General features: G+C 42.2%; 1 protein-coding gene across 4 annotated transcripts; it reads right to left on the reverse strand.

The window, feature by feature from the left end:
* Positions 1-276: 276 nt before the first annotated feature.
* Positions 277-8,015, reverse strand: LOC139354868 (uncharacterized). Of its 4 annotated transcripts, none has more exons than XM_070999091.1 (4): positions 7,620-7,986; positions 5,629-7,563; positions 517-623; positions 277-458 (listed from the first exon to the last, which is right to left on the reverse strand). In XM_070999091.1, the coding sequence occupies exons 2-3, from the start codon at positions 6,607-6,609 to the stop codon at positions 603-605; spliced, it is 1,002 nt and encodes a 333-aa protein (XP_070855192.1). In that variant the 5' UTR covers positions 6,610-7,563; positions 7,620-7,986; the 3' UTR covers positions 277-458; positions 517-602. The 4 variants fall into 4 exon arrangements, with proteins under 4 accessions (XP_070855192.1, XP_070855191.1, XP_070855190.1 ...); XM_070999090.1 differs by having other exon boundaries at positions 328-461; XM_070999089.1 differs by lacking the exons at positions 277-458; positions 517-623 and having other exon boundaries at positions 905-7,560; positions 7,620-8,015.
* Between the last annotated feature and the right edge of the window lie 6,035 nt (positions 8,016-14,050).

Genomic DNA, 14,050 nt, shown 5'->3' on the forward strand with positions numbered 1-14,050 from the left:
TACCTGGGCTACCCGCACAAGGGCCATATGCGGACGAACCTCCATCCCCACCCCCATGCCCGGCACTTGAAGCCATCGAAGGAGCCATAGCCAGCCTTTGCCAGGGTGCAGTATCAGCGTATCAACCCCTTTCCCAATCCGACTCTCACTTCCTCAAGGTCCAATATGACCATTAAAACTTGGAGCTCGACTGCGGTGGCGCGGGAAAGATGGCGAAGCATCCGTGGGACGAAAAGGAAGCTTTAAACTACTAGTTTACATAAATAAAAACATTCGTTGAACATTTCATTTATTTTTATTGTAATTTCTTTGTGTACCAGGAGACTCCACCTTCTTAAATTTCTCCAACTGATTTCTTTTCCGTTTGACAACAAACCCATCTTCTTTGTAAGGATGTCCACGCACGAATCCCAAGTAGCCTAATGGAGAGGTCGGCGGAGTTCGTATTACTGGTGGTTCTGCTAAAAATATACTTCTATTAGTACAACGTAACCAAATTCTTTGGCCAGATCTTACCTTCTTTGCGAGGACACGCCCGTTACCACGGGTAACGGCGTTCATCGAAATTCACTCGCAAAATCTGTTTTTTTTCTGGTATTTCCTTAGCTCATCTGAGTACCGCGCTGAAAAACAGACCCGACGAAAAGCGTTAGCCGCGTGTTTGCCTCTCGCTCACTCGTATGGTTAGCTCGCGGTTTTCGTCGATGTGAGTTCTAAGCTTATTCGCAAATAAAGAAGCGTACAGAACCGTCATCAAGGTCAAAAAAGTGTCCTCGACGTGGTTGTTCTTGGGTTTAAAATCTCCAGAACAAAATTTTGCGAACCATTTATTTCCAATATGACGAGTACGCCATTTTCATTGTCTATCCTCCTTCTATAAACTACTTAAAAGGAAATGATACAATTTTATCCTTTATACTTTATAATGCACTCATATGAAACTTCAATACCTTGATTGAAAAAATTTTAGGGAAAATTTAGGGAAATCCAATGAAATATATTCTAACAGCTTGGTAATATTAATTTTTTATAAAATTGTTTTTAGAAACAAAAATCTAAATGTGATGAAGGCTATTATAGCCGCTCTGAATGGAGGACTAATATGGACAGCAGGCCGTTTGTCAGAAATCGAGTACGAAATAATTTATACCTCTTTACGAAAAAATGTTTGTGCAGACAATAGTGACTAAACATTAAATTGAGCCACAGAAATGGCAGAAACGAATTTTTTTAACTACAAAAGAGAGAAAAGCTTAACTCAAATAAGAAAACTATTTTGTCCGAAAATAGCCCTTCAGTTCTGCATTAAGCACGCGGTGAGATGTCTGAAGCAAAATGCTCTTTAGGTTTTTGTTTTGTGCCTAAAACGTTGTGCTGCTGTTGACGTCAGCAGAGGAGTCGGCGGTGCGTAGAAGACTGCCTACGAAAACGGTCGTGCAACAAAGAGAGGCATATATTTGGAGGTTCCCTCTCTTTCTTTGTCTTATAATCTGCCTGCCTTTCGGCCGGCCCGTTATTTTTTTTGCGTCTCTCCGTTATGTTCGACTAGCGACTAACATTTCGGCGGAAAAATTTTCGTGAAGCAGCGGCATGTGAATGCCCTAATATTTTAGGAGCATTATTGTATATCGAAAAAAACAACTAATATTGTTTTATAAAAGTAAATTATTTGATTATAGTAAAATTAAGTAAATTGAATTTACTTATAATGTTATGTTTATGTTATGTTTTAACTATAAAAGAGTTATAGAAAAGCTGAACTCAAATAAGAAAACTGTTTTGTTCGAAAATAGCCCCTCAGTTCTGCATTAGGCACGCGGTGACATGTCTGAAGCAAAATGCTTTTTAGTTTTTTGTTTTGTGCCTAAAACGTTGTGCCGCTGTTGACGTCAGCAGAGGAGTCGGCGGTGCGTAGAAGACTGCCTACGAAAACGGTCGTGCAACAAAGAGAGGCATTAATTCGTAGGTTCCCTCTTTTTCTTTGTCTTATAATCTGCCTGCCTTTCGGCCGGTCCGTTATTTCTTTTGCGTCTCTCCGTTATGTTCGACTAGCGACTAACATTTCGGCGGAAAAATTTTCGTGAAGCAGCGGCATGTGAATGAATGCCCTAATATTTTAGGAGCATTATTGTTTATCGAAAAAAAACAACTAATATTGTTTTATAAAAGTAAATTATTTGATTATAGTAAAATTAAGTAAATTGAATTTACTTATAATGTTATGTTTATGTATTATACATTATTATTACAAAATAATTTTTTAGTTAAGTTAAAGAAATTTAGTCCGTTAAAATTGGTTTAAATATTCATTCGGAAACATCGGACGCATTTGTTGATAACGCTGGCGACGAACTTGCGGCCTCCAATCGGCCAGTACCTTTGCCGTAATGCGGCAAGCAGCGCCTGCGATCCTCCATGCAAATATTTCTCATGATAATAAACGATGATCGCCTTGGTGACTGGATGATCCTTGGGCAACAGTATCGGATGCCTCGTGTCGTAGTCCAAGTTTGCGTTCTGAAGCCTTCCACCCACGCGAAGTAACCCATCGGAGCCGAGTATAGGTCTAAGCGAAACCAGCTTGCTTTTCTGTGGAAACGGCTTGCCCTGGCTAAGAGATCCATACTCCTTCGCCAAGTTAACCTGTTGGATGCTCCTCAGAAGAAGTACAGTTCCAGAGTTGATCTCCTCCACCGAAAGTCGACCTTTTAACGGCGCAGATTTGGCTCTGCAATTTGAAATGAATCGATAAATGTATGCAAATACGCGCTGCAACTTATCGAAAGAGTTGAAGAATTTGCAGTTTGATGAACTGTCTATGCAAACGGCACCAATTAGAGCCACAGAACGGCGCTCTGGAAGATCCTTTACTGAGTCTAGCAGGGACGGCCAATTTGACGAGCTTTGCAGAAGGAATGGAGGCCCGTTAGCCCAAAGGGAATGTTCCAACAATTATCTTGGGGTGCATCCTCGCGATACGACGTCTGCCGGGTTCAAGTTTGTAGGAACGTGATGCCAAGACATGTCTTCCGTCATCTCCTGAATTTTCGCGATTCTGTTTGATACGAAAACGTTAAACTCCCTCGGAGGTTGCCGAATCCACGCCAACACAATGGACGAGTCCGACCAGCAATGAAAGGTGCAATCGAAATCTATGGCTTCCTTGGCGTTTACGATTAGCTCAGCCAATAAAAGCGCTGCGGAAAGTTCTAATCTTGGAATTGTTAAGGCCTTCAATGGAGCTACCCTTGACTTGGCACAGAGCAGATGGACTTTCGATTCTCCATTGGTCTCCGATCGCAAGTATAGACACGCTCCATAAGCTGACATGCTAGCATCGCAGAATCCATGCAACTCAACGGAAGCCATTGGTTGCAGTACGAATCGTGGGAATTTTAAGTTCTGTACGACCGATAACTGTGAGGTCAACTCCCCCCATGACGAAAGAATGGGCTCTGGCAGTGCATCATCCCAATCCACGTTCGCACTCCATAGGGATTGCAGAAAAATCTTAGATTTTGTGATAATAGGAGTTATTAAACCGAGTGGATCATAGAATTTGGCAATCGTCGACAATGCAACCCGCTTAGTGGGTCGTTGATTGATTGGCAGTTGAGAAAAATGAAATAGGAGCTGATCAGAAGATGGATCCCAGACTAGTCCCAATGCCTTGGCGACATCCGATCCATCGTGAAATTTGATTAACTGCTCCTTGTCGCATTCAGACTCTCCCTTCAGGGCTGCTGACTCATTCGAACACCATTTGCGAATTGGAAAGTGGCCTCGCGACAGTAATTTCTTCACCTGACGACGAATTTCTCTCACCTCCTCAACTGAGTCCCCACCAGATATTAAATCATCCACATAGAAATCTCTACGAACAATTTTTGCTCCAATAGGAAATGATTCCTCCTCATCGTAAGAGAGTTGATGCATGGCCCTTATAGCCAAGAAGGCAGCTGGCTTGGTTCCGTAAGTCACCGTGTTCAATTTAAAAACACTCAATTCTTTCCTGGAGCTCTCTCTCCAAACGATGCACTGCAAGAAATCATCCGGGTACGAAACACGCACGCAACGGTACATCTTGCAGATATCTCCACAAAGGGCAACTTTAAAAAATCGAAAGCGAAGCAGTATATTAAAGATTTTTTGTTGAATTGTTGGTCCTGCCAGAAGTAAGTCGTTCAGAGAGCTACCAGAAGTTGTTTTAGCAGATCCATCAAAAACGACACGAAGCTTCGTACTCGTGCTTTCCTGCTTATGTACGCAATGATGGGGCAAAAAGAATTGTGTTTCTGGCGGTTCCTTAGTTACAAGAGACATGTGACCTAGGTCGATATACTCCCTCAAAAATGCTGAATACTGAGCTTTCAGGGCTGGGTTTCTATATAATTTAGCTTCCAAACTCTTGAAACGACGACGAGCCAAGCAATAAGAATCACCTAAAGATTCGAATCCGGAAGTGGTCAAGAGACGAACAGAGTATTGGCCGTTTCCAAGTCGAATGCAATTTTCAGTAAAAAGTTGCTCACATCGCAAGTCTTCCGGCAATAAAGATGGCTTAGACGAAGTGAAGTCCTCAATTTCCCAAAATCGCTTTACAATGGCGGAAAGTGTGTCATCGGAATAATCAGCTGGGTCCTTGATGCTGGCTTGTAAAACCGACTTATGAGTTGGCATGTTCGATGATAACCCTCCAGAGACTATCCAACCAAGCTTGGTGTTCTGAAGAGTTGGCAAAGCCCTATCCAAATGAATTTGTCCCATAGAAATTATTTCGAAAAACAACCCAGCGCCGAGTAAAAGGTCAATTCGTTGTGATTGATTGAAATTAGGGTCAGCGAGTGAAATGTTTTGCGGTATCCTCCACGATGTTGCATTTATATTGAAATGGGGTTGATAATCAGTAATACTGTGAGTCACAACCGCTGTGAATGCCGCTCGATAGCTTGCATCCCGTGATTGCACAAGAATATCGACAGTCTTATCAGAGATCATGGAAGATTCTCCTATCCCAGAAATCGACGTTTGCGATCTTCTGTGATTCAAGTTTAGTTGGCTGGCTAAGCGAGAGTTTATGAAGTTTAGCTGGGAGGCCGAATCTAAAATTGCTCGGCAAGGCATAAATGCTCCAATTCTATTTCTGACGTAGATAATAGCAGTTGGAAGCAACACGTAGTCGATCGGCAAAATATTTAAGGCTTTGGGTGGAGGGCTTGGTAAATGATGATCAGGATGCGATGATGTATGCGAACATGATACTAATGCTGATGAAGTAGATGGTAATGGCTGAGAGCTCGAGGATGGATCGCATGATGGAGATGAAAATGAGGTTGATGTTGCGGATGGGTCATGGTTCATGTGTAATAATGAATGATGCTTCATGCGACAATACTTGCAGTGAGTCGACTTGCATTGCTGCAAACTATGCCCCTTGCGCAAACAGTTGAGGCAAAGGTGCAACTTCTTTGCTTCTCTATATCGAATATTCGGACTCAAATTTAAAAATCGAGGACACTTTGGCAAATAATGATCCCGTGCATCGCAAAATAAGCATGTCAAATGATTTGAGTTAGTACCAGATGCAATAAGTGTATTTTGGTTATATTTGTGCAAGTTTTTTCCCACCTGCTGGCCTGGTGTTTGAGTTACCAAGGCTTGATCCAAGTTTTCCATCATCCTGCACCTCTTTTCCAAAAACGACTCCATAGCATCCCAGGTAGACAGCTCAGTGATTGACAAATCCTCTTCCCATTTTTCCCGCGTCCTCTGATCCAGTTTCCGAGTGACGATGTGAATTAAAAGTCCATCCAAAATTTGTTGCGTATTGGCCAGGGTTCGAATTGCTCGCAGATGCGAATTCATGCAATCGCTCAGCTCCCGAAGACCCTTCGAAGATCCCTTCTCGACACCCTTTAAACCGAATATTGCCTGAACATGTGCCTGAAAGTGTAAAACTTTATTATCAAATCGATTAACCAGCAAATTCATAGCCTTTTTAAAATTAGCATTCGAGGGTTCGAGCGAGCGTATGGTTTCCAGAGCCACGCCGCCCAAACTCGAACGCAAATATTGTAATTTTTCAATGTCGCTTAGCTCATCATCATTTCCGATGACCGTAGTGAAAGTCGCAAGAAAATCCGGCCACTCAGAGTAGGATCCATGAAAACGAGCAATTTCCAAATTTGGCAACCGAGGCTTTCTAGATCGAAAAGAAAGATCCGCATTATTAGTGATGTCAATAGATGTTGAATTTGCAGCGGTTGAATCCGGCAATTGTGACTTGCGATGAGCCGCCAAGCCTCGGCTTAGTTTCGCCTTCACATCCATGAAGACTTCAGCAAATTCAATCCGATGGTCGCTCGAGATCTCTGCAAAGTCCAGTCTTTCCAACGATGTCTGCGCAGAATCAAATGCCTGGTTTAAGGAATTGATCCACTCCATTCGCGCCAGCAAATCAGATTCGTCAAACTGATTAACCGCATCAGCGTTTAAATAGCATTTCATCGAGCTCATTTGCCGCAAAATAGATTGGGCTTTGACTTGGTAGTAGTCGACGTCACTTGTGGATTCATTTTGAGCCCGTACCGAGTTTTCCGTATCAGACATTTTTCAATCACGAGAAAGAAAAAAATGAAATGAAAATGAAGTAAAGTAAAATGTCCGACCGCGTTAGAGGCACAAAACACCGTATGCCCTTTACCGCGAAAACGTGAAGGTTAACAAGCGTCGCTGAGATGCAACGGAACCTTTAACTTTGTTGTTGTTGCTCTTGCCGATAAATTGCCTGCCTAGCAACAGCGGATTATGTAACTGGCAAACGAATGTATGTATGGCTATATGTACATGTATATATGTAATATGCGCTATTAACAAAGATTAAATGCGATTCACTTTGTTAAGAATTATTTGCACAACACAAATTTGGTGCTTTTTCACAGCGCAAAATGTACAAAAAATCAAACGGCCGGCTGTGCACTTTTATATGCACATATGTATGTATGTTCGTCTGTTTGTGACCGAATGCACGATAACGACAGCGAAACAAAGCGTTTGTTTAAACTATATTAAACAATCGCGAAACCGAGTTGCAGACTCCGATTAAAACTGCTATCACGTCGGGGTCACCAAATGTTTGTGGGGAAGACAACAAATATGCCACCCTTATATTTATAATTAATAACGCACGAATAGGTTATATTAAAATGTATAGCGTTTATTCGGAGCGGAAGACGGACTGTTAATGTGTAAAAAGCTTGGCTCCAAGATCTTCATATAGACATATGCAGGCTTACAAAGTAGTTGCTGAATAGATAAGCGACAGCTTTATGGGTATAAGATAGAAGGCGAAAGATAAGCAGAGAGCGATGCAGGTGCCGTCGTACACCTATGCGCGCATGACTAGGCGCTGGCGATCTGCTCCGAACAGTCTATTTTTCGCATTAGAAATTGTATAGGTGCAGTGGGTCCTCCAGCTCCGCATAAGCTGCCAAGTAGCTGATGGTGGTGGTATCCGCAGTCCTAATGGAGAGGTCGTCGGAGTTCGAATTACTGGTGGTTCTGCTAAAAATATACTTCTGTTAGTACAACGTAACCAAATTCTTTTGGCCAGATCTTACCTTCTTTGCGAGGACACGCCCGCCAAGATGTCCATGTAGGGAGCGAAGTCCCACTCGGCCTACGGCGTTCATCGAAATTCACTCGCAAAATCTGGTTTTTTTTTGGTATTTCCTTAGCTCAAGAAGTAACAAGGAAGAACGCTATAGTCGAGTACCTCGACTATCAGATACCCGTTACTCAGCTAAATAGAGATATGCAAGTAGCAAAGCGAGATTAAAATGCGCCACCTACCGGCGGTATACAGATTTAAGCGTTATGGGCGTTAGAGTGGGCGTGGCACATTTTTTTTAGACCAATCGATAGGTATTGACGAGACCAATACATTTCAGTTAAAATTTTTATTCTAGCATCAAAACTGTAGGAGCCACAGTTTTGGGCGGATTGTGGGCGTTAGAGTGGGCGTGGCACTGTACTGAAACAAACTTGCGCTGCGTAAGAAGCTCAGGAATCTGCACGCCAAATCTCAATAGCCTAGCTCCCATAGTTTCCGAGATCTCAGCGTTCATCCGGACAGACAGACGGACAGACGGACATGGCTAGATCGACTCGGCTAGTGATCCTGATCAAGAATATACATACTTTATGGGGTCGGAAACGCTTCCTTCTGCCTGTTACATACTTTCCGACGAATCTAGTATACCCTTTTACTCTACGAGTAACGGGTATAAAAATTATACAGTCGACTATGTTTCGCATTAGAAAGTGTATAGGTGTAGTGGCACGCGCCAACAGCGAAGAGAAAACAAAAGAAATTTAGTAAAGAGGTGAGAAGAAGACTTGGTGATTCTGTTTGAGTGATTGAAAGGGAACCATCATTATACCCGTTATTCGTAGAGTAAAAGGGTATACTAGATTCGTCGGAAAGTATGTAACAGGTAGAAGGAAGCGTTTCCGACCCCATAAAGTATATATATTCTTGATGAGGATCACTAGCCGAGTCGATCTAGCCATGTCCGTCTGTCTGTCCGTCCGGATGAACGCTGAGATCTCGGAAACTATGGGAGCTAGGCTTTTGAGATTTGGCGTGCAGATTCCTGAGCTTTTTACGCAGCGCAAGTTTGTTTTAGCAGAGTGCCATGCCCACTTTAATGCCCACAAACCGACCAAAACTGTGGCTTCTACAGTTTTGAAGCTAGAATACAAATTTTAACTGAAACGTATTTTTCTCATCAATAGCTATGACCAAAAAAAAAGTTGGCCCACTTTAACGCCCACAAACCGCCCACTAACTTCAAAAAATCGTAAGTATGAACGCAGATATCTCAGAAACTATCAAAGATAGAGAATTGCGATTTCAGATTTAGATTCCGTAGCCTTGTACGCAGCGCAAGTTTGTCACGCGAATATGCCACGCCCACTCTAACGCCCACAAGCCGCCTGAGCCTGTAGCGCCCACAATTTTCATGCTAGAAAAAAATTTTAACTGAAATGTTTTAGTCTCGTCAATACCTATCGATCGACCCAAAAAAAAGTTTGCCACACCCACTTTAGCGCCCATAATTCTTAGTTCTGTGTGTAGGTGGCGCATTTCAATCTCGTTGTGGTCCCCTTTGGTACCTTTAGCTGATGGATATCTACGCGATTATAGCGTTCTTCCTTGTTTTACTTGGAGTTTTAGAATTTTCTAAGAAGGAAATGCATTTGAACTGCGATTACACCGTTATAAGGAAATTGTTGATGTCCGTTAAATTAGCGTCGACCACTTAGCAATCAAAGTGAATAGTGGAACTTCGAACATGGGGCTCTTTTTATTATTAAATTTTCTCGCTTATGGGGAACCAAATCGAACAAATTTGTCCAAAAGAAGATATCTAACGATCTAGGTAGGCCTTTAGCAAATCCGAGGCCTATTAATTTTTCAAAAATGCAATTGATAAATCGTGTTTCAAATGTATTTTTGAAAAATTAATAGGCCTCGGATCTGTCCCAAACTTACCTAGATCGATAGATCTTTTCTTTCTAAACAATTCAATTTGATCCCCAAATATCAAAAAAAATTAAAAAATAAAAAGAGTGGTCAAGAGTGGTTTCAATGCTGTCGTTTTCTTGCACGGTCACACTGGCCATTTACTCTTTGGGAACACACGCGGCTTCCTTACGATTTCGAAATAATTAATTGGAGCTCTAGTTACGGCAAGTTGCACGGTCACATCCGTCAGTCTCACTTCCCAAGACATTTACCCATGGGACCGAATATTTGAAAGTTCACCCACAATGCATGTAGCATGGTCTTACTGTCAAGCAGTTGGGTTTGTTGCCAAACGCAAAAGAAATCAATTGGAACAATTTAAAAAAGAAGAGTCTGCTGGTGCTCAAAAAACTAAAATGAAAATAAGAATTAAATTAGTAAATAATATTAGTATTTTTAAGCGTCCTTCTCGTCCCATGATGCTGCAGAAAGTCGCCCAGCATCCTGGCAATGGCTTCTACAACTGTTCCTTAGCGGGCGTCCTATTTTCCTCCTCCCTATAGAAGCCAGCGGGTCCTCCAGCTCCGCATAAGCTGCCAAGTAGCTGATGGTGGTGGTATCCGCAGTCCTAATGGAGAGGTCGTCGGCGATCGTAATACGGGTGGTTCTGCTAAAAAAAATATTTCTATTGTTATAACTCAACCAAATTCTTTTGGTCAGATCTTACTTTCTTTGCGAGGACACGGCAAAATGTCACTGGGACTCCCTTGGGGATATCCTCCAGCACTGCAACTATTCTGCGGATTTGCCCCGTTGTGGTATTGCTTCCTGTCGGTGAAATCCCACAATTATGGGCAACAGCTTGGATTAGGCGTCCTATTTCATCTGCACTGACCTCCTGCAGTCGATTTTGGGATTGTCCTTCCGTTTTTAATTTATAGTTTCCACACCGCCTTTGCACGAACACCGCTTAAGATTAAATTTCTTATTCTTTGGGCCGCAGCTAAGGGCGTTCATCGAAACTCATTCGCTAAATCAGGTTTTTTTCTGGTATTTCCTTAGCTTATCTGAGTACCGCACTGAAAAATAGAACCGACGACCATTATACCCGTTACTCGTAGAGTAAAAGGGTCGACTATTTAAGTAGGAACGTGCACGGCAGGTAGAAGGAAGTGTTCACTAGCCGAGTCGATCTAGCCATGTCTGTCTGCCCCTTCCTATGAACGCTGAGTTATAAATCCTTGATGTTGGGATTAAGCATACAGGTTCTAATGGTTCTGAGAAAGTGCAAGTTTGTTTCAAAGGAGTGACAAGCTCACAATCTTCTTTAACGCTTAAGTCTGCCTGGCGCCCACATTTTTATTGATTTTGTTTTAGTGTAAAATAAACCCGATTTAAGTTGGTAATACCTCTCTAAATTTGTAGAATCGAACCAATCACATTGTTATTTTACAAGTTATGGCTAACTACGTGAAACCAGCTTAGACATGGTCATTAGTACCGCTCTCGTGCGCAAGGTGCTGTTGCGCTGAATTCGGTCGATGATCCGCGCGAAATATTAAATATTTTATTAATTTACTGAATTTTAGCTTCTTATGCAAGGATATGAAACCCACTCTTGACCCATACATATATTTACATAATTTTAAATGCAATCTATTTTATTACAATTCATTTAAGAACTATTCAAGTACTTCCTTTTTTAAAACGAATATGTTTTCGTGTATATAAGTCTCTATTAAATTAGGCCTCTAATTGCATCCGATGTTTAACGTGTTTTGATATAGTTAGCGGTGTTATATACCCTCTGAATTTTTTATCGTATTCTTGCTCACATAGAAAATTCCTGAAGCGAACAGCTGATCGGCATAGGCAAACCGTATCCAAAGGGAGTGGACGTGGAAGTTCAGTTGCTCTGAAAAAAAATAGAAAAAATCTCAAAAATGAATACATATTAAAAACTGACATGTCGAATGTGTTCAGCGTCAAATGGTTAATTCATTGTAATTAACATATTAATCAATAATTGTAGGCAACCATTTTGGGAGGTTAATGACTCTTTAAATGTCTTTTTTTTAGATAAAAAATGTACGTTTTTGTGCAATAGGGCCAGGTCTTTCAAGAAGGACATCAGCTTGAGGTTTGTTATATCCTTAAAAAATAGCACTACAATGCTTCTATTCAAATCAATTGCTGGATTTCGATGCGTTGGAAGGCTCCATGGGCCTTCACTAACAACAATTTCCATATAACGACACCATTGCAGTTCAATCGGATTTACTTCTCAATAAAATACTAAAACGCCAAGTACAGAAATCACCTAAATTCTTAAAAAAAAATACTGAATAAAAACACTGGAATACTGAATCGATTCGCGTGCGCGATCCCATTTTCCGCTGAAGCGAATTGACTTAAATTGTTTCTGTCTCTTTCTAGCACGTATATTTCTTATGAAAGAGAAAGCAGTCGAAGCGGAATTTGGTCGCTGATGCGGAAACGCCCTCAGTGTGAAAAGGATAAAAGCCTCGTACTAAAATCGGCTAGTACCTATTCAGACGGAGGCTGTTTCCGCAAATAGATTTAGTACTCCAGTATTTTGTTCATAATTTTTTTTACGAGTTTAGGTGATTTTTATACCCGTTACTCGTAGAGTAAATGGGTATACTAGATTTGTCGGAAAGTATGTAACAAGCAGAAGGAAGCGTTTCCGACCCCATAAAGTGTATACATTCTTTATCAGGATCACTAGCCGAGTCGATGTATGTATGTATGTATGTCAGTTTGTTTGTCCGTATGAACGCTGAGATCTCGGAAACTATAAGAGCTTGGCGATCGGGATTTGGCACGCAGATTTTTGCGCAGCGCAAGTTTGTTTCAGCAAGGTGCCACGCTCACTTGAACGCCCACAATCCGCCCAAAACTGTGGCTCCTACAGTTTTGATGCTAGAATAAAAATTTTAACTGAAATGTATTGTTCTCATCAATACCTATCGATTAACCCAAAAAAAAGTTTTCCACGCCCACTTTAACGCCCAAAAACCGCGAAAACCTGCGACGCCCACAATTTTCATGCTAGATAAAAATTTTTAACTGAAATGTATTAGTCTCGTCAATACCTATCGATTAATTAAAAAAAATAATTGACACGCCACTCTAACGCCCATAACGCTTAAATCTGTCTACCTCCGGTAGGTGGCGCATTTTAATCTCGCTTTGCTGCTTGCATATCTCCATTTCCCTTTGGTCCCTTTAGCTGAGTACCGGGTATCTGATAGTCGAGGTACTCGACTATAGCGTTCTTCCTTGCTTTAAATTGTGCGCAGCAGAGTAACTTTAATCGTTTCTTTAAGTTAATGTAACACAGTCACGTAAGTGTTACATTAAGTTTAAGATTTTGTGCATTGATCTTAGTTTCAACTACGTAAATTTTGAAGGTATTCAATGGGTTCCGTTAGCCGAAAGTGGATGATGAAATGTTTTTTGCCAAAAAAAACCTTGCAAAGGGTTATGCACAGCTCTAAAAGGTAAATAAACAAATAAACAAGTAAAACGAATTTTTTAAACATATGCCCATAAAGGAGTTGAATAACTCCCCAGAAATCTAAGCAACAGCAGCAACAGATGGCCGGCCGCTTACCAGATACGCGGCGAATTCGCGTAGTAACGGCGCGGCGAGGATCGCTTAGAGAAGAAGAGAGTTTGGAGACCAAGGATGGAGAATAAGAGAGTTTGAAGATTAAGTGTAGAAAATGAGAGAGTTTGGAGACTAAGGATTGAGAATAAGAGAGTCTCGAGACCAATGTGGGAGAATAAGAGAGTTTGGAGACCAAGGATGGAGACCAAGGAGCGGAAAATGAGAGAGTGGAGACTTGGCGGGCAGAGCAAGAGTAACGTGTATGACTGGGAGAAGAAGTGCCAAGAAGAACCAGCAGGACGGCAGCAGTGGGCAGAACCTCGGTTGGAAGCGGTACGTGAAGGACAAGTGAGTCAAACAGGAGTCACGGACTTTGGACCCTGAGTGGAGAGATTTAGCGAGCCGTGCGCAAAAGGGAAATAACGGTTCCCAGAGGCCCTATATAAGCCCGAAGAGCGCTGGCAGCTGGATCAGTCGATCACGAGGTGTTAAACCATGAAGTTCAGCCAAGATAACAAAGTGAACAGACCGTGAACTTGGGGGGGGGGGGGATGTCTAAGACCCAGCATAGCTTGTCCGACCAACAGGACCTGGCGCGAAGGAAGAGCTGTGTAATGATTTGTGGTTTCAAGTGGCGTTGTCGTGGAGAGCTCTGCGATTACCGGCGAAGTCCCCGAACAGCAACTGCCCAAAGCCCCGAGTGCCGGAAACGCCAAGCTACCAGTCAGGATGGGCGAGCGATCAACCCGTTGAGGCATTCAAGAGGCGTTGTCCTGGAGAAGCACTGCGGTTCGGCGAGTCCCGGAAAGTCGGTTGTCCAAGGATACGCAAGACAGGAGACAGAGCAGAAGACATCGGCGATGCCACCAGACATCACCGGCAGCCAC

This window comes from Drosophila suzukii, unplaced genomic scaffold, assembly GCF_043229965.1.
Source record: "Drosophila suzukii unplaced genomic scaffold, CBGP_Dsuzu_IsoJpt1.0 scf_4, whole genome shotgun sequence".
In the NCBI taxonomy this organism is placed as follows: Eukaryota; Metazoa; Arthropoda; class Insecta; order Diptera; family Drosophilidae; genus Drosophila; species Drosophila suzukii.